At 45.7% G+C, this 20,610-nt stretch overlaps 1 protein-coding gene across 2 annotated transcripts in view; it reads left to right on the forward strand.

Annotated features, from left to right (window-relative positions):
• The window catches only part of SLC25A48 (solute carrier family 25 member 48), a 43,783-nt gene that overhangs the window by 14,916 nt on the left and 8,257 nt on the right, over positions 1-20,610 (forward strand). For both annotated transcript variants that reach the window (XM_030869551.2, XM_060296239.1), the window contains 2 exons: positions 12,259-12,516; positions 15,050-15,183. In XM_030869551.2, the coding sequence (XP_030725411.1) occupies positions 12,259-12,516; positions 15,050-15,183 (392 nt within the window). The remainder of the gene's footprint in view (positions 1-12,258; positions 12,517-15,049; positions 15,184-20,610) is intronic.

Here is a 20,610-nt window from a genome sequence, read left to right on the forward strand (position 1 = left end):
CAGCCAGTATTTACTTAGCCCTCACCACGTGCCAGGCACTGTGCGAAGAACTTGGTGTGTGTTTAATCTTCACGACAACCCAATTCCTAGACATTTACAAAGGGGAGACTGAGGCACAGAGAGATTCCATCACCCGCCTGAGGTCACTGCCCTAGTGGAAGGTGGAGCTGGGATACAGACCCAGGCAACTGACTCAGAGCCCACTGAAGCTGTTTCTGCTTCTGCCCCAGGGTTCTGTAGAAGCTGAGGCTACAACAACTTTGGTAATATCTGGGCCTTTGCACAAAATCATCATGTACAAAACCAGTTGCAAACTTTGCGGGAGGAAAGGGGACTTGGAGGATGTCTCCAAAATGACAGTGTTCAAGTAGTGGACATAGCTTGTGGGCTTCGAGGGATGGGTCTGAATTCTGTGGCTTTGGGCAGCTCCGCTCTGCGTGGCCCACTCTTCCTTACCTTCCCCTGTCCACCAGATGCATGGGGAAAGGGCTTTGGCGACTACAGGTGCTGGTCAGGATCAACTATTGGGGATAAAGCATAGGAGGCAGGCAGTGGGTCATCAGGCAGTACTTTCTGCCAGGAATCTCTCCAGAAGATGAGGAAGGGTGTAGTTATCTTTCACTTGTTCCTCGGGAACCCTCTTGGCCAGAGATAGAAAACTCAAAGACTCGCTGGGACCAGGGAGGTAACATAAGTAAGCACAGGTACCTGGAAAATGTACCCTTTTCCATTTTTTGGACACCTACAGCCCTCCTAACCTGTGTTTCGTTTTTCCTCTTTTTATTGAAACACAGAACATACTTCACTTTCCATATCACTCTGCTGTTAGAAACACAGCAGTTCAAGCACATGTGTCAGCCTTGGTTCTGGGAAGGCAGTCGGGAGTGGTGCGCACAGTTGCAAGCTGCCCAGATCCTGTGGGAGGGGTGGCTGCAACCCGGCTCTGGCTGACTGTTGCCATGTGGCCTGGATCTTCTTTTTAAGAGAAGGCAGAAAGCTAGATTTTCCCAGGATCTTCCAACTGGAAATTGTCAGATAATTCAAGTAAAAACAAAACCAAACACAAACCAATGTAACACCATGCAGCCGAAAGCACAGTGTGGGCTGGACAGTGTGGGGCTGTGGTTGGCTGCGAGCTTGTGGTCTCTGCTCTGAGTCAGGCCCGCTCTCCCTGATAACTGGGCTGAGATGGGTAATTGCAGGCTACCCTGTGCAGGGCTTGTGGGATTGCTCATGGCTTGTGGCTTTACCCCAGAATTGCCAGTCCACTTCCCCGGGTGGTGACAACGGGCTATGAGAGACTACGCCACGTTGGAGACGTGCAAATATAAAGCCATTGAGTTCATCCTCACTGTCTGAATGTGGAGGGAGAAAGCGCCCACCCACCCAAATACAGTCACCGTTAACACATTAATATGTTTCCTTTTTCTGTTCTATATGCATGGATTAAATGTTTTAAGAGGTTGTACTAATGTTATATAGACAGTTTCACATCCTGTTCTTAATTCAACGTAAAACAGAAGCATCTTCCATGTTACTAAAATAGAATTATAAAATTAAAATAGATGGATAATATTTAAAATAGATGTACAATATTCCATCAAATAAACACACGCACACACGCACACACGCACACACACACTTTGAGAGGGATGATACAGTGTAGTGAGAATTCAGTTTCTGGAGTTAGGCCACCTGTTTCTAATCTTACCCCCATCTGTTGTCGCCAAGCCTCAGTTTACTCATATGCATAAAAGGCGTAACAGGAGTAGCTCCTTCATAACTGGGATGGGATGGGATAACATGTAACACAGGAAGATCTTAGCACAATGTCTGGTACGTTGAAAACACGAAATAAATGTTAGCTATGCAACTAAACTTATTAGTTAGAAGTCTTCCTACTAGTGAACATTTAGGTTGTTTACAGATTTTCCTCTTCTAAAAATAGTGATGTGATCAGCAAATTTGTCCATAAAGAGTTGCCTTCATTTACAGTCATTTCCCCAAATGTGTGGGCTCTTTGATTCGTGACTGGGCCAAAGAGTACAGTCATTTTTAAGATTCTTGGTACATATTGTGAAATTTGTTATACAGAGGGGTTTTACCAAATTACATAGGCAGTTGCTAAAGTTTAAAGGGAGTGTCCGTTGGGCGCTGCCTACCAGTACATGCTAGACGGCAGTTATCCTCGTGAAAACTCTTCCAACTTCACGGAGGTTTTCTCCTGGGGCCTCTGTCATTTGGCCTGAACTAATTCAGGTCTGGCCTTGACAGTAAGGTGCCTGTAAAGGTGCCGTTTTCAAGTTATCATTACCCTTCGCCCAGGCATGAGCCTCACTAGGCACCCTGCTGGGCCCGAGCTGGAATTCAGGGGTGAGGTCCCTCTGCTGCCTGGGCCAAGTCACATCCTGGAGCCCGGTGGCCAATGACATTCACTCCTCCCCCATCTGGGAGCTTTCAGGTCTGTGTTTTCATTAAGAGCCTAATTAATGTGCAGATCACAAAGCCCCCAACACCACAGGAGGCCAGAGTTTGCGGAATCAGAGGGCTCAGCATTAACTCTGTGCTGACCATCATAGTAATTTCACCAGGCCCAGCTGGAGGCAAAGGGCTGAGGGTTACACTTGATTGAATTCACTCTTTGATTCATTCATTCACTAGCGTTTCCCGAGGCCCTGCTCTGAGCCAAGCAGAGTAGGTAAACCAGGTATCAGACACGCACAGCCCCTGCCTTCATAGAGCACTCAGTCTGGTGGGGAATCAGCTGTGCACCAGAATGAGAAGGGCCCCAGGAAGGCTCTGGAACCTCAGAATCTAGCTCTGCAGACCAGGAAGGCTCCAGAGAGGAAGTGGCTATTCATTGGGTGTTTGAATACTGGCTAGGATTTGGAGGTGGGGATGTAGGGAGGGAGAGCTGTTTCAGACTGAGAAACGATGTAAAGAAAGAGTCAGTGGCAAGGGACTTCCCTGGTGGTCCAGTGGTTAAGACTTCACCTTCCAGTGCAGGGGGTGCGGGTTCGATCCCTGGTCGGGGAGCTAAGATCCCACATGTCTTGCAACCAAAAAGCCAAAACATAAAACAGAAGCAATATTGTAACAAATTCAATAAAGGCTTTAAAACTGGTCCACATTTGAAGTGAGAGAGTGGCATGGACTTATATATACTACTAAATGTAAAATAGACAGCTAGTGGGAAGCAGCCATATAGCACAGGGAGATCAGCTCAGTGCTTTGCGACCACCTAGAGGGGCAGGATAGGGAGGGTGGGAGGGAGATGCAAGAGGGAGGAGAGATGGGGATATATGTGTATGTATGGCTGATTCACTTTGTTATAAAGCAGAAACTAACACACCATTGTAAAGCAATTATACTGCAATAAAGATGCTAAAAAAAAATGGTCCACATTAAAAAAAAATCTTAAAAAAAAAAGAGTCAGTGGCAGGAAAGGCAAGCATGTGGCAGGATGAGGGGGGAGGGGTGGAAGATGCAGGGTCAGTTGTGAAGAGCTTGGATTTTTAGCCGAGTATGGGTTTCCTTTCTGTTCTGCAGGCAGTGGAGCGTCTTGGACAGCAGCATGACCTGAGCACAGCTGTGTGGTAGGAAGTGAACCTGGCCTTCAGAAGGGATGGGAGGGGGTGGGAATAGTAGAGGTGAGGAGTCTGATTTGGAGGCTGCTCCACAGACCAGGTGAGAGGCTGGGAACGCCAGACCCGGGGCCGTGGGCTTTGGGAGTAGAGGGGAGCGGCAGATGGAAAAGGCATTGATGACGTAGAACCAACAGGCCCAGCAGGAGAGAGGAAAGTGTCGAAAATGACCCAGGATTTCAAAGTTGGGTGGCGATGAGGGAGGTGGTACCTCCCACGCAGGGAATTCACCAGCAGATGAAGCATGCAAGACAGAGCTTGGCGTGGAGTGGAGCACACATACTCATCGTTGCTGCTGCTGGTTTGGACCCTGGCTGGAGGGGTAGGCTCGAGTGAGAACTGTGGGGACTTGACCTTGGTTCCTGTCGAGGGAGGGACTGCAAATGGAATGTCAGGGCTGGAGGTCTAGACAGGGGTGCGACAGACATAGAAGTGACAGCTGAAGTCATGGCGTTAGATGCAAATGCCAAGGTGAGCTGCAATAAGACCTGGGTAGACATCAGTGAGAAAACGCTGTAAAGGAGTTCGGGAGGGAACTATACTGATGCTAATAGCTGTAGTTAACAAGTATTGCGCCCCAGCCATGTGCTCTGTGCTAACACAAATCCCGTGATTCAGTCACCACAGCAACTCTATGAAATCCGCACATTCTCCATTTGACAGGTGGGGAAACTGAAGCTGGGCTTAAGTGACTTGTCCATGCTCCCTGGGCTCTTCCGCCCCGGGCCATGCAGCTCCACACCCTGGGAACACAGTCCTGAGAGACTCGTGTCACCAACGTGGGGAAGGAGAGGGTAGAAGGGAGAGTTGCTGAAGTCAGGGTGACAGTGGGGACGGAGACCAATGGGCAAAGAAGGAAAAAGACTTTCTTTTCCAAGTTGGGAGGGGAGAATGCAAGAGACGATTGCGAGAGAATTTTGAGGCAAGAGGAAGGAAGTTGAGGAAGCCTGACTCTACCATACTTAAGATAATCTGATGGAATGAAAGGGACAGAGTGTGGCCAGGATTCGAGGAGGAGAAGGTCCTAATATCTGGACATGCCGAGAGGAGACAAGCTGGACTGGATGGTCACAGTGGGAGTGCCAGCTGAGGGGTGATCTGGGCAAGTAAGATCGTCAGCCACACACCTGAACACAAAGCCCGTTTGAGCTCAAGAATCTGCATGATGACAGAATGGGGCAAAACCATTTCTCCCTGGATCTTCTGAAATGTCTGGCTGAGAAGGTCAACAGCTGTGCCTCAGAGGCCCTGACTACATCAGTTTGTCTCTTTGGCAACACAGTTTTATTGCTCCCATAAAGATGTGTGGCTGCCAAGAAGGATACGTATCTCCAGGCAGGTTAGCCTTTTGATGCAGTGGACTTTCTAAGAATTTCCCAGTTCAGGGCAGGAATTATTGATGCTAAGCTCCGTAAAGAGATACACATTGATCCATTCAATTCCTAAAGAAGGAAGCCTCTGGGAAGGCAGGAACCCTTGGAATGTGATAAGGGGCACAAAAACCTGGAGACTAGCCAGGACCATACAGTCGGGGCCTTCTTCTCAAGTAGGCTGTGTGCCAGTAGGAAGTGAGGGCTGGAGCAATGGCAGCCCAAAAGTGGAGGGAGGAGGTCTGTGAAGAGGCCAGGCATATAGCCATGCAGTTCAAGAGGTGCCCTTGAGTTCTGGGCAGTGTGACTGAATATTTTTCAAACTGTGGTCCCACATAGCTTGCCAAGATTAATGAAGGTGTACACAACATAACACACCGTTGTATAAGTTACATACAGTGAGGACACATCCATTTGTTCTTTCAATCAATTGACAAGGGCAAATATTGTCCTGATTTCTAGACTTGACACTAGTGTTGGTAGTTCTCAGAGCTGGGTCGGTATCTACAATCTTTCCACAGTAGGCTTGGCAGGTCATGGCAGGTGACAGCAGGGCATGGCTGCCTGAGATTAGCAAGTCCAGCACTTCCGGAATCTGAAGTCACATCAGGGCAAGGTAATAAAGACAGGAATGATAACTATTTGCCTCAAGTAAAGTACATTTGCACAACACACATTTTAGTAAAGTACATTTGCCAACGTTCTCAGTTAATTTTCACAAAAGCCAAATGATGTGGACAGGCCACTGATTCTTCCCCTTTTGTGTATGATGAGGAAACTGCAGCCCAGTGTGGTTGAGTCCTTTGTACCAGGTTGTACAGTAAATAGAAACTGAGAAACAGAGCAAATCCCAGCTGCTCCTAATCCAGGGTTCTTTCTACTAAACCATCTGCCTATCATGGACTCTTCAGATCATGAGAAAACTGCTGGACTCTTTAGAAACAGGAACTGGGCCAGAGCTTCCCAGTTGGTAATACCCTGGGGAAGTGAACTGAGAGGTCCCTCAGCTTGTTGAAACCCAAACCACAGAGGTTATACCCAACCTGTTTGTTGGAGGATGTCCATCCACATTACTGGATGCTTCCATAACATCTTCGACAAGTGTGGCAGCTTATGATTTGGAAGTTTCTTTTAGCATCTATAGTCTCTGGCACAAGGACCAGACAGGGCTGGGCTTGGAGGAATGCCGAACACAGGAGGTGAAGCTTTGGGAGGCCCCGGTGCTAGAGCTGCCGATCAGATGCTCAAGTGTTCACTGAACGGATGTTGAGGCACATACGGCCCACAGTGTCAGGCACAGGGCCACAGTGCCTGGGACAGGCCACAGTGTGTGATTCCTATCATCAGGAAACTCACTGAACTCACGGTTAAGGCAAAACAACGTGCTCAGGAAACAGCGGCAGCCAGGACAGACCACGGCAGGGGGCACAGCCTTGGCATGGACTAAGGGTCCCAGCTTTTTCTACGAGTACCTTTTACATATATACGATGGAGACCAACCCATAGAACGGCTGTTCACTTTGTGTCCACAGATTAAGAAAACACATATGACAAGAAGCTACCATGGATCATCAGTGTACTTAAGTAATTGTTATTGTGTTCCCACAATAGCACCTACACATATGAGAAAAATGGCCAGACATGTATGTGAGATATTTCAGGAATTCTGTCAATCTATAATGCTTGTGGATGGGTGGGTCCCTTGAAATAACCCCATGCTGCCCACTTCCATTTGAGAGCCTGCTGGCCCAGAGGCATTCGAGCACAGAACACTTGGTGAGCCTGCATGTCGTTAACTGGGGACCAGCAGGGCCTCATCAGTGGGTGGCGGACTTGTTAAGGATTTTCTGGAGAAAGTGACCTGTTGAGAAATGATGTTGTATTTCCACCCCACCCTAACATAGGCACACAGAGGAGGATTGATGGCGCTCTCCCTTCCAGAGAGGCTCCTGAGGCCTGGGCCCTCCTTACCTCAGTGGATCAGTGACCAGTCACTGTGTTTCAGCTGACTTTCCAGTTTCCAAGGTCATGACCCACTGAAGAAATTGAACAGCATTGCCTGAAAAAGAAGTGAAACTTGTTCGTGTTTGTGTCTGGGAAGGGTACAGCGGGATGCAGTGACAGGACCCTGGGTTCTGAGAAGAGGGGCACTAGTGGCAGATCTGTGGGGACCTCAGCCTGCATCTGGGCCAGTGCAGCCTCTCTGAGGTAGGAGGACCCCCCAAGGAGTGGCTGCATGTGTACCTGTTAGAACTGACCAAACCTGGACACCCGTACTCTCTGCAGAGCTCCCTGCAGAGGCACCTGCCTACAGAGGGACCTCCCGGCCCAGGCAGGAGCCAGCAAGCAAGGCACCAGACACTGCTGCTGAGCGGTGGAGCCAGACAGCCACAGTGTGTGCGCCGAGGAGCGATGGCGGGGACTGAGCTGGACAAGGCAGGGGAGCCCAGAGGAGGGGTCTTTTTAGAACTGTGTAGGCCTTCCTAAGCTCCTAGGTGAAGGTTAGGAGCAGGGTGGAGGGCAATTTTATCAACTTTGAACATCCTGCTCGTCTCGGTGTAGGGCGCTTGAGTTGACCCTAAATGAATTTGGGAAAACAAAGAAAACCACAGGCATCCTGAGTGTAACTCTACCTATCATAGTAAAAGACTCTTGATTTAGCAAGTACAGCAAAAAATGGCCTTAATGACAAAGTGCTCATGATAAGAAATAATCAGAATTTGATTCATCATCTTATCCTCATTTTAGAACAAAAAATTCTCATTAGAGAAACTAAATACATTTCATTCTAGAAGGAAATATACCTAATGTGAACCCTTCCCTTGCATGTGTGCACCCCAAGCCAAAGCCCTGAAGGTTCTAGAACAACAGGCTGAGGGGCAATGGTTCAGTGTGAGCAGGGTGCCTACTTCCTTCCTTGGGTTCCTTGCACAAAGACAAATCCACATGTAGCAGATGTGCATATTTCCAAGAGCTGCTTGCCAGCAACCTCCCAAGTCAGTTCTTAAGGGTCACCAAAATTTGTTTTACACAAACTAAATTTGGTCCACTGCTAGAGTTACCAGAAGCTCTGATTCGGTGCTTTTCTAAGTCTAGCTGCCAAGACTCCTGGGCAACTCCTTCCCCAGCTGAGCCACAGAGCATCTTGTGGTCTGAGCAACTGATCAGAATCCCAGCGGTCTTCTGCCTTGTGGTCCCTTATGAATTGTCCATACCACTATTGCTAAAGTAGGTGGGCCCATAACAGAGATTTGCTTCTCATTGAGTGACACGTCATTGATGTCACAGAATCCTTTTGCCTTGAAAAGCAGGAGAGGCTAGGTAGGCTTCTTTGCTCTGCCTGAGTAACCAAAACAGTTTATTTCAAGTCTAAGACGTCATTTTCTCAGTAGGATATGGTGTCTGGTGCATGCCATGGTCAAAACTCACCAACTGTGCACTTACAAGCTACACCTTTTATGGAATGTAAATGATACCTCAGTTAAAAAAACAAACTAATAACAACAGGCAGAGGAGGCCAGAGGAGAAGACAAGGGCTATTAAGAGTGATTGGTCTTCATGGGAAAAAAGGTGAGACTTAAGAACAGGGAAGAAGTCCAGCCAAGAATGCATCATCTCAGTGTAATAACAAGGACACATCAAACAAGCCTCAGATAAGGAAAGTTCTGTTAACAAGAAAGGAAGTGGTGTGGTCTTGAAAAGTGGCAGTGTCATTAAAAAAAAAACCCAAGAAAGGCTGTGGAAATGCTCCAAATGAAAGGAAGCTAAAGAGACCTGACAACTAAATATAATACATGATAGACTGGATCCTGTCCTGGGGGTTGGGGAGGAACACTCTAAAGGTCAACACGAGATCACAGGAAGGTATGAGCATAGACAGTACATTAGATACAAGTATTGTCCATGTAGATTATGAACCCGGCTGTTGTCCCACAGTATGTAGAATGGTATCCCGAGTCTTAGGAAACACAGACTGAAGTATTTAGGGGTAAAGGACCATTTTGTATGTAACTCACCCTGAAATGGGTCAGAGAATAAAATTATGTATGCATGTGTGTGCAAAAGAATTTCCTTATTGCTTATTTTGGGAGAAAAAAATGAAAGTACAGATTTGGTTCTGGTTTGGGTCTTGATGTCAAGGCCGGTTCTCGTTTGGCCAAGTGTTTTTCCAATTTTATCAGATTCTCTCCTTTTATCAGTAACTCCTGAAAGCCACATTGTACCCACAGCTGATTCGTGAAAACCCTGACTCCAAGTCAGGTCACTGTTACCTGGAGATGAGCATAGCCCAGGCAAAGTTTAGGCACTGGGACAAAGGCATCTGTTCAGTTTAATTGCACACACGTGTTTGAGTGAAAAGTGAGGGGGCGGAGTGGGAGAAGAGGGGGAGGGAGGGAGAGAGCATACAAACCATAAAAAAAAATAAGGTAAAATGTTAACAATAGGTGAATCTGGGTAAAGGTGTTCTGTGTACAGTTTTCCTTTTTTGTACTTTTTTTTTTTTTTTGCAAATTTGAAATTATTTCCAAATAAAAAGTTTCTTTAAATATATTGGGGTTGAGGGAGCTGGAAGGAGTTCCAAGGGCTTCACAGTATCAACTTGTGTCCAGAAGGCCTTGGCCACCAGTTCAGACTCATGTCAGTATTCCAGGTCACCATGACAATTCTTTGGCTGTAATAATTGTAAATGGATCATTTTCAAGCAATAAAAGCTAGATCACTTATGTTACAACCCTGGGAGAATGTGAGAGAATTTCCTTATTGATTATCCTGAAAAGAAAAGGAAAAAAGTACAGGTTTTTTGTTGACAAAGTCAGTTGGAGGTTAGACAAGTTTTTTTTTCAACATCTGTCCCCCACACAAGCAGAATGTTATCAGGACATTCTCTTTCAATCAGTAACTTCTGAAAGCTACATCATACCCACAGTTGATTCATGAAAACCTTGACTCCTGGGACAGATCACTGTTACTTCGACATGAGCATGGCCCAGGCAAAGTTTATATGTTGGGACAATTAACATCTATGTGGGCTAATGTCAGAATTTCCCAGGATGACCCTGGTGGTATCATAGTGGATTTGGGAGAGAAAGGGGTGTTCAGTGACCTCTCAGTGGATTCTCAAAGACCACAGTGTCTGATCTTGCGCTGAGCTCAGCGGGCCATGTGCCCCTAAAATTGGCCACCACTCCTGCTCACTCCCTGCTATAGACTATAGAATGAGACTCAGCCTCCTGCCCACGCTGTAGTTGGCCTAATGTACGTGACCAGGATGCCTCTGTTCCCCCAACATAGAAAGAAAATACGGGATTAGTTTATTCAAGCATACTTTCCAGGCAAATAGGAACCTCCCCCTGGACCTCGCCTCCTTCTGGGTTGAGTGAAAAGGACAGGTTGTACTTTACTCCTAAATCTCCGGTTTGGGCTGTGGCATCATGAAGCTGAGTATTTTTTCCTAATCTTCATTTGATAAAGATGGGGCTCTGTAGGGGGCTTGGATGTTCACCTATATAGCAAAAGTGATCTGTCTCTTAGCCAGCATGTGTAAAACCCCATTGAGAGGGTGATTACAGGGCATTAAACCCAGGTGGCAAAATACGCATGTGGTCACAGGCAAGCTTCATTCTGTTTCTGTCCTGGCCATGTCATGTTAGTTCTTCAAGAAGGGAAAGTTGAGAACATGAGTCCGCTTTATCTGCACTGGGACTAGGAGGTCTCTCTGGCCATGAGTCAAAGCTGTGCTAAAAGGTCCGTAGCAGGGGCCTCCCTGGTGGCGCAATGGTTGAGATTCCGCCTGCCGATGCAGGGGACACGGGTTCGTGCCCTGGTCCGGGAGGATCCCACATGCCGCGGAGTGGCTGGGCCCGTGAGCCATGGCCGCTGAGCCTGTGCGTCCGGAGCCTGTGCTCTGCAACGGGAGAGGCTGCAGCAGTGAGAGGCCTGCGTACCGCAATAAATAAATAAATAAATAAATAAATAAATAAATAAATAAATAAAAGGTCCGTAGCAGAGTAGACAGGCATGAGGCAGGGAGATGGAAGAAGCCCGATGGAAGAATTAGAGGGACAGACAGAGTCACTACTTGCTGTCTACACATGTCCTATAAAGAAGCTACTGATATAACAACTGATGATCTGCCAGCAGAGACCCCAGAGGTCAGCTAAGGAGACAGCACCCTGTGCCCCTGGACTTTGAGGGCCAATGGCACCAGTACTGCCCTACAGCTGTTTCAGGGCACAGCCTGGCCAGGACTGGAGAGAGTCAGTGAGAACATGTCCAGCCCTCCAGCGAGTGCATCCTGCACCCAACTCACACCAGTCAACTTGGTCTCAGTAATAATCTGGTGATAACATTGCGCCCCTACAGTGTTCCTAGCGCCATGCTGAGCTCTTTATAGGTATTACCTTGTTGATACTCACAACAGCCTGTTCTCTTTTTTATTTAAAAAATACAATTTTCCAACTTTATTGAGACACAGTTGACATATAGCCTTGTGTAAGTTTAGGGTGCACAATGTGATGATTTGGTACACGTATGTATAGTGAAACGATTACCAAGATGAGGTCAGTTTACACATCCATCACCTCGCATAGTTACCATTTTGTGTGTGTATGTGGTGAGAATGTTTAAGACCTGCTCTCTTAGCAACTTTCAAGTATACAATACGGTATTGGCCTGTCCCCTTTTCAAAGGTAAGGAAACAAAGGCTAAACAGGTGCCTACCAAGGTCAGAAAGTTGGTAAGCAGGGCCAGGATTTGGAACCAGGACAGTCTGCGTCCAAATCTCATACACTTTTTACCACACTATGCATGAGTACACACACACACACACACACACACACACACACACACACACACACACACACACACAGGGTGTTGGATTTTCCAGCCTCTGCTTCAAGAAGGAGCTTGGTATGCCTCAGCATATTTGATCCAAGGCATCGTGCAGTCACATTTACTTAAAAAGACATAGTGATGGTTGACCGAGAACCTCTGGGCATTCTAAGGCAACAGGTGCTTTATCACCTGGCTGGGATTTTGTCCAGTCTGGCTGAACATGCTGGCAGGAGCTCCCTGCTGGGACTTCAGAATACCCATTTGAGTTGCCAAGACCGTCAGAAGTTTTGGTAAAAATCAATTGGTGACGTGAGTGGGAACTGTCAATGGGCTGGGCTGACTCCAATGCCAGACAGTGGTCATTCTCTTGCCCCCAGGTCACTTGCTATCTTTTTGCACTGTCTTTGCAGCCAACCTCGGTTTGAAGCCCAGGGTGGCAGCTCTTGGGGAGCAGCCAGCCTACCAGGGGCCTGTGCATTGCATCATAACCATCGTGCGGACTGAAGGCCTGGCAGGGCTGTACCGGGGCGCCAGTGCCATGCTGCTGCGGGACGTCCCGGGCTACTGCCTCTACTTCATCCCTTATCTGTTCCTGAGTGACTGGATCACGCCCGAGGCCCACACAGGCCCCAGCCCCTGTGCTGTGTGGCTGGCGGGAGGCATGGCAGGTAAGGGCGGCATGGCTGATCCCTGCCCCCGTGCTGACCATGGCAGCAAGACAACTGGGGAGCCTACCATACCCTTCTCAGCCCTGGGGAAGGGCAGGGTTCATCCAGACACTCATCCAACAATTCTTTGTTAAGTACCTGCTATGGCCAGACCTAGCCAGGCAGACAAAGGGCTAGGAATGGGGAATGGTCCCCCCTCTTTCTCCCATCCCCTTCTCTCTGAGTCCCTATTTGGACTCTTACAGCTTTCAGCTGGAAGGTATATTTTGAGCACTTACTCTGTGTCAGGTATCACTGAGCTTTGAAAAGAAACTCTGTTATCATGGCTCACCTTTTTTGAATACTGGCACCCTGCAAACCTTTCCAATGTGAGATTTTCATTGGCCCCAGAAGGTAGGAATAAGTCTCCCTATTTTTCAGGTGAGAAAACAGGTTCAGCGTGACCAACTCAAGGTCACACAGCTAATGCAGACAGTATAGTAGGGACTCTGCAGTCAGAAAGATCCAAGTTCAAATCCACACTTAGTCATTTTGTGACCATGGACTGGTTACTTAACCTCCTTACTCAGAACCCACGCTGCATGCCCATTTCACCTTGGGTAAAAGTCAATGACCTTGCAATGATTTCAAGACCATCAGCATTCCAGCTGCCTGTTACCCTTCCGCACTCATTTTTTTTTGCTACCGTCCCCTTACTTTGCTCTGCTCCAGCCACGCTGGTCTCTTTCCTGAAACTTGACTGTGCCTGGCTCTCTCCCCACCACAGGGCCTTTGCATTTGCTATTCCCACTGCTTGGACTTAGCAATGCAGTAGGTCACCAGGGACTTTGACAAGACCCATTTTGATGAAGAGAAGGGTGTGAAAACCTGATTGAAGTGGGATCAAGAGAGAATGGGATGAAAGAAACTGGAGAACCCAAGGACAAAAAACACTTCTGAGAGATTTGAATGTGCTGTATCGGGAGAGAGAGAAACACAGCTGTAGTCAGAGAGGGGTATGGAAGTCAAGAGAGGATTGCTTCTCAAGAAGGCGGATAACTGATGAGAACGTACTGTATAGCACAGGGAACTCTATCTGATGCACGGTGGTAATCTAAATGTGAGGGAAGTCCAAAAGGGAGGGGATGTCTGTATGTGTATGGCTGATTCATTTTGTTCTGCAGTGGAGGCTAACACAACCTTGTAAAGCAACCAAACTCCAATTAAAAAAAAAAAAAAGACAGATAACATGGTATGTTTGATGCTGATGGGAAAGATCCACTGGACAGAAGAAAATTGTCATCCCTCCTCCTCATTACCTAATCAGCTGTGCTTGAAACTTAGGAAACACATAACAGAGCCCACATCTTAGCCACCAGACCCCAGTGTTCCCATTCCCCGCCTTGTGCCTGAGGCCTGGCCTGTGCCAGCTCCCAGTAAGTGCTCAGTAAGTAGTTCTTGACTGAGAACGCAGACAGGCCCCGGCTGCTCTCATTTCTGGTGAGAGCAGATGCGTGTAGCCTGGCAGTCAAACCTGGTTTTGTAATACCCTCGCCCATGGGCTGAGAACAGGGGAGTGTGCCAGGGCAGCACCTGGGCTGACTCCAGGGGAAAAGCGGCCCCATTTATCCTGGAAGAAGGCAGGAGGGACGAGAGGTCCAGAGGGCTCCCAGAGGACCAAGGGCAGGAGGCTGGGATGGGCAGGGGGCTGGGGACAGGCTAAGGCCTCTTTTGGGAGCCGCTGGGCCGCAGTTACAAAACCTTGCAAACCAGCTGCCTTGGACTTTGGCATCGGTTTGTTTTTCTCTCCCCATCAAAGAATGTGCCAATTTCTCTGTTTATACAATAACCTGGCGTTGTTTTCTTAGAGTCCGTTAAAGTCACAAAGTACTCAAACCAGGACACCTGAACTTATCCAATGAAGATGACCCAGCGGCACATGGTCCTAAGGCTTCTATTCCACATCACTGGAAAAGATAAGAGCTTTTTAAAGACCTGACCCTGCTCTTCTCTGCAATCCCTAAGCTGACCCTTCCTTGGCAAGCAGGCTATGGGAAAGTGTTTGTTTAGCGTCTTCTTCATGTTCAGAGTAAATCCTGCCTCTGGGGAGCTGCCAGCCTTCAGCCTCAGGCCTCACCCTGGTCTCCCTCCCCTGTGCCCGGAAAGTACTATGGGGCCTGTTCCTGTTCCTCCAATAAAAGCTGCTGATAAATCCTTCTGCTTAGGAAGCACTAGCGATGGACCTGGCCCTGTGCTACATGCTTCACATGCCTCAGGTTATTGTCCTCATAGGAGCCCCACGAAGATAGGTGCTGCTGGCCCATGTTACAGAAGACAAACTCAAGGCCTAGAGGTGGCAGGAGACTTCTGCAAAGTCCCACAGCCAGTGGCGAGGGAGGATCAAGAACCCCCTTCATAGGTCCTGACCTTGAGCTGTTTCCACGTCCCCCAGCAGCATATGAAGCCTCTGAATGGTGGAAATCTGCAGGGAGCCGGGTCCCCTCCAGACCCCAACCAGCCAGCCCCTGATACCTATTTGTCTCTCTCTTAACAGGAGCAATTTCTTGGGGGACAGCAACTCCTATGGATGTCGTGAAGAGTCGACTGCAAGCTGACGGGGTTTATATAAACAAATACAAAGGTGTCCTGGACTGTATCTCCCAGAGTTACCAGAAGGAAGGTCTTAAAGTAAGCCCCACAGCAGTCATGCAGGGTCAGTGTCAGTCCCTGGAAGGTAGGGTCAGAGATTTTGGAAGATGTGAGACTACAGAGAAGAGAATCAGGAAACCGAGGTGCTGGCTTTTAAATTATGAAGCACTTGTTTCATCCAGTCCTTGCCCCGGCCTGGAGGAAGAAGTGGGTGTGCACCCAGCTGATGGGTTCAGAGAGGACCGGTAACCTACCTGAGGTCACACAGCTGGTATGTGGCAGAGCCGGGGTCTGGACCCACATCTGTGTTACCAAAGCTGGCCTCCTCATCCAGAAAGGCTAGGAGCTCCTTCCTCACGCCCTGCTTAGCACCTCAGCCTCACCCCTCCTGTAAGTGGGAATTCCCAGAACCACCTCAATCATCACATCTTGCAGGTTCCAATTCCCTGATCTGTCTTCTGCTTTCCACCCCACACAAGTCCAGACCCCATCACCTCTGGTCTTGGCTACTGAGGCAGCCTCCAGCCTGGCCTTGTCTTCCTTCTCCTGAACCTAAAGGGCTTATCCTAAACCCAAGCCTCTACTTGCCTCTAAACTATCTCAGAATGAAGATCAGTTTTCCACATCTAGTGTCCAAAGTTATAAACATCCCCATCTTTCTTGCCTCCCACTATACCCCCTAGTACCCTCATGCTTGCTCTTCCTTGAATGGGCCCCTGGCTTTCTTGGCATGCCTCTTAGTCAGCAGACTTAAGTGCAAAGCCAGGTCTGGCTACTTGTGAACTGGGGGAATCCAGGCAAGCTTCCCCTCTCTGGGCCTCAATTTCTCCAATGACAATCACCCCTACCATGAGCAGCAGAGATATTTGTAGGTTAAATTAAATTAGACATATAAAAAGTGCTCAGTTTAATGTATAACACATAGAGAACATTTAGAAAGAGTCATCTGTTTATCATTAGCATTAGTATTAGTAGTTTTATTAGTGTTAATGTTACTATTGACCTATGAGGCCTTGCCTCATCCCAAGCCCTCCAATCCTTACTAACTGCCACTCCAGTGTGTCCAAACTTCTGCTTTTTTGCTCCAATGGAGTGCCAGAGCTTGTCCTCTGGAAAACTGGACTTCCACAAAGGCTCTCTCATCTGTGTGTGACCTCCCAAGTCAGTGTTCTCCAGCTGCTCCTGGACTACAGCCAAGAGTGGCTGGAGCCAATTCACAGGCTACTGCAGGTTTCACTGCCAGTACTGAGGTCTGTCTGACTATTAGCTGATGCACAGGTGGGAAAGACTCCTCTTGGGTCCCTTGGTGTATGGTACTGGATCCCACAACTCCCACAGAGGCACTTTTGTTCATGGATGGATGCTGAATTTTTGTTGTTGAACTGAGGACAAAATAAGGGACATTTGGGGCTGCCATGATGCTAGTGTCACTCTCCCCATGTATTTACCTTTTGTGAGATTTTTACAATATCTCTTCATACAGCTGCAAGTTAACTGTCTAGTGATTTTATTTCAGCCTGCAGGGCTCTCTTGAGAATTTCTTACCAGGTAGATCTAGTGGTAATGAACTCCTTCAGCTTTTGTTTATCTGGGAATGTCTTGATTTCTCTCTCACCCTTGAAGGATAGTTTTTCTGGATATAGAATCCTTTCTTGACAGTTTTGTTCTTTTTCTTTCAGCACTTTGGATATATTCGCCCATTGCCTTCTGGCTGCTAAAGTTTCTGATGAGTAATCTGCTGAAAGTCTTACAGAGGATACTTTTTATCTGCTTTCAAGATTCTCTCTTTGTCTTTCAAAAGTTTATTATAATGTGTCTTCTTGTAGGTCTCTTTGAATTCATCTTGCTTCGAGTTCATTGAGCTTCTTTGATGTTTATATTCATGTCTTTCATCATATTTGGGAAGTTTTTGGCCCTATTACTTCATATATTCTCTCTCTCTCTCTCTCTCTCTCTCTCTCTCTCTCTCTCTCTCTTCTCCTTGGACTCCCACAATGAATATGTTGCTCTGTTTGATAGTTTCCCACAAGTCCCTTAGGCTCTGTTTACTTTTCTTCAGTGTTATTTCTTTCTGTCACTCAGACCCAATAATTTCTCTTATCCTATCTTTAAGTTTGCTGATTCTTTCCTCTGCCTGTTCAAATAAACCTTTGAATCATTCTAGTAAATTTTTCATTTCAGTTATTCATTCATTCATTCAGTGCTTTTCAGCTCCAGAATTTGTTTGCTTTCTCTCTGGGTTTTCTATTTCTTTATTGATATTTCTATTTTGTTCACATATCATTTTCTTGACTCTCTTCACATCTTTCTTTAGTTCTTCAAGCATCTTCAAGAAGGATATTTTAAAGTCTTTGTCAAGTAGATATGCTATCAGGTCTTTTTCAGGGACATTTTATTTTGATTTTTTTTCTTTGAGTGGACCACACTTTCCTGTTTCTTATATGCCTTGTGATTTTTTATTGAAAACTAGACATTTGAATCTAATAATGTGGTAACTCTAGAAGTCCAATTCTCCCTCTTCCCCAGGGTGTGGTGGGTTTTGTTATTATTTTTGATTGCTGTAGACTATCTCTGTGCCAATGATCAATCTGAGGTGTAAACTTAAGGTTTTCTCAGTGTTTTTCTGAGCCTGTGCCTTTCCCTGGGCATACGCAGTCACTTTCTAATTTTCCTCATACATGCAGTCGCTTTTGAATGTCCTAGTCTGGCTCCCAAAAGAGGAAAAAGAGAGAAATGAAGGGAAGGGAAAGGGGCACCATCCCTTTAAACTCCCTGGAAGTCATTTCAGCCAGTGAACAAGGGGGTTGCAAGATGGAGGGGGAGGTTAAACAAGAATGACTGCCCTCCTCTTTGCACCTCATGATCAGAAACAGCAATCAGTGACCAGAACACAGATGTCCAGTATTTGGAGGACAAGGTTCTCATTGCCCACCCTGGTTCCCACAAGCTGTGTGCAGGTTACTCCAGGAACATGTGCATAGATGCCTGCCAAAGGGCTTGGGATGGGGGATGGGTAGCTGCTACTGTGCTAAATGCTGACATTGACTGAAATTAACCACTGCCCAAACCCTCTCCTGGAAGTTGGAAGCCTTCGGTAAACTCCAGAGTTCTAAAGTAGTTATATCAGACAAATTCTGTCTGTGTAATAGTTATCTAGGTGAGGAGACAGAGTCCTGGTATTTTCTACTCTGCCATGTTCCTAGAATTCTCACCTCAGTTGTTTTTTTTTCTTTTCCAGTTTTATTGAGATATAATGGACATATAGCACTGTAGATGTTTAAGGTGTACAGCATAATGATTTGACTTACATATATCATGAAATGATGACCACAATAAATTTAGTGAACATCTATCACCTCATATAGATACAACTTAAAGAAATAGAAAAATACTTTTTTCCTTGTGATGAGAACTCAGGATCTACTCTCTTAACCACTTTCATACATAATGTACAGCAGTGTTCATCATATTTATCATGTTGTACATTACATGTTGTACATCCCCTCCCACCACCCCTCACTTCTGGTAACCACAAATCTGATCTCTTTTTCTCTATTTGTTTGTTTTAGAAGTATAATTGACCTACAACACTTTGTTAGTTCCTGGTACACAACATAGTGATTTGATGTTCCTATGCATTTCAAAATGATCACCATGATAAGTCTAATTACCATCTGTCACCATACAAAGATATTACATAATTATTGACTATATTCCTCACACAGTACATTTCATACCGATTACTCATTTAGTTTGTAACTGCAAGTTTGTACCTGTTAATTTCCCTCACCTATTTCTCTCCTCCTCAACATCCTTCCCCTTTGGCAACAACCTGTTTGTTCTCTGTATCTATGACTCTGTTTCTGGTTAGTTATGTTTGTTCATTTGTTTTGTTTTTTAGACTCCACATATAAGTGAAATCATACAGTATTTGTTTTTCTCTGACTTATTTCACTTAGCATAATACCTTCTAGGTCCATCCATGTTTTCACAAATGTCAATATTTAATTCAGTCTTGGCTATTGTAAATAATGCTGCAATGAACATAGGAGTGCATGTATCTTTTCTAATTAGCGTTTTTATTTTCTTTAGGTAAATACCCAGGAGTGGAATTGCTGGATTGTATGGTAGTTCTATTTTTAATTTTTTTTGAGGAACCTCCATACTATTTTCCATAGTGCTGCACCAATTTACATTCCCACCAACAGTGTGCAAGGGTTCCCTTTTCTCCACATCCTCACCAACACATGTTATTTCTTGTCTTTTTGATAATAGCCATTCTGACTGGGGTGAGGTGCTATCTCATTGTGGTTTTGATTTGCATTTCCCTGATGATTAGTGATTTTCAGCATCTTTTCATATGTATGTTGGCCATCTGTGTGTCTTCTTTGGAAAAATGTCTTTGCAGGTCCTCTGCCCAGTTTTTAATTGGGTTGTTTGGTTTTTTGATGTTGAGTTATATGAGTTCTTTGTATATTTTGGATATTAACCCCTTATCAGATATATCATTTGCAAATATCTTCTGTCATTCAGTAGGCAGCGTTTTCATTTTGCTGGTAGTTTCCTTCACTGTGAAAAACCTTTTTAGTTTGATGTAGTCCCATTTGTTTATTTTTGTTTTTGTTTCCCTTACCTGAGGAGACTGATCTCAAAAAATATTGCTAAGATTGATGTCAAAGAATGTATAGCCTATGTTTTCTTCTAGAAGTTTTATGGTTTCAGGTCTTAGTTTAAGTCTTTAATCTACTTTGCATTTATATAGGGTGTGAGAAAGTAGTCCAGTTTTTCCAACACCATTATTGAAGCGGCTTTATTTTCCCCATTTTATATTCTTGCCTCCTTTGTCATAGATCAATTGCCCATATAAGCATGGGTTCATCTCTGGGTCGTCCATTCTATTCCATTGATCTATGTGTCTGTTTTTGTGCCAGTATCATACTGTTTTGATTACTGTAGCTTTGTAGTATAGTTTGAAATCAGGGAGCATGGTACCTCTAGCTTTGTTCTTTGTTCTTAAGATTGTTTTGGCTATTCAAGGTCTTTTGTTTTTCCATCCAAATTTTAGAATTATTTGTTCTAGTTCCATGAAAAATGCCATTGATATTTTGATAGGGGTTGCATTTCATCTGTAGATTGCCTTGGGGAGTATGGTCTTTTTAATAATATTAATTCTTCCAATCCATGAGCATGGTATATCTTTCCAACTGTTTGTGTCATCTTCAGTGTCTTTCATTGATGTCTTATAGTTTACCAAGTACCTTTTACCTCCTTAGTTAGATTTATTCCTAGGTATTTTTTATGCAGTTGTAAATGGGACTGTTTTCTTAATTTCTCTTTCTGATAGTTCATTGTTAGCAACAAATTTCTGTGTATTAATTTTGTATCCTGAAACTTTACTAAATTCATTGAAGAGTTCTGGTAGTTTTTTGGGGGCATCTTTAGGATTTTCTATGTATAGTATCATGT

Source organism: Globicephala melas, chromosome 3 (assembly GCF_963455315.2).
Source record: "Globicephala melas chromosome 3, mGloMel1.2, whole genome shotgun sequence".
Taxonomy (NCBI): Eukaryota; Metazoa; Chordata; class Mammalia; order Artiodactyla; family Delphinidae; genus Globicephala; species Globicephala melas.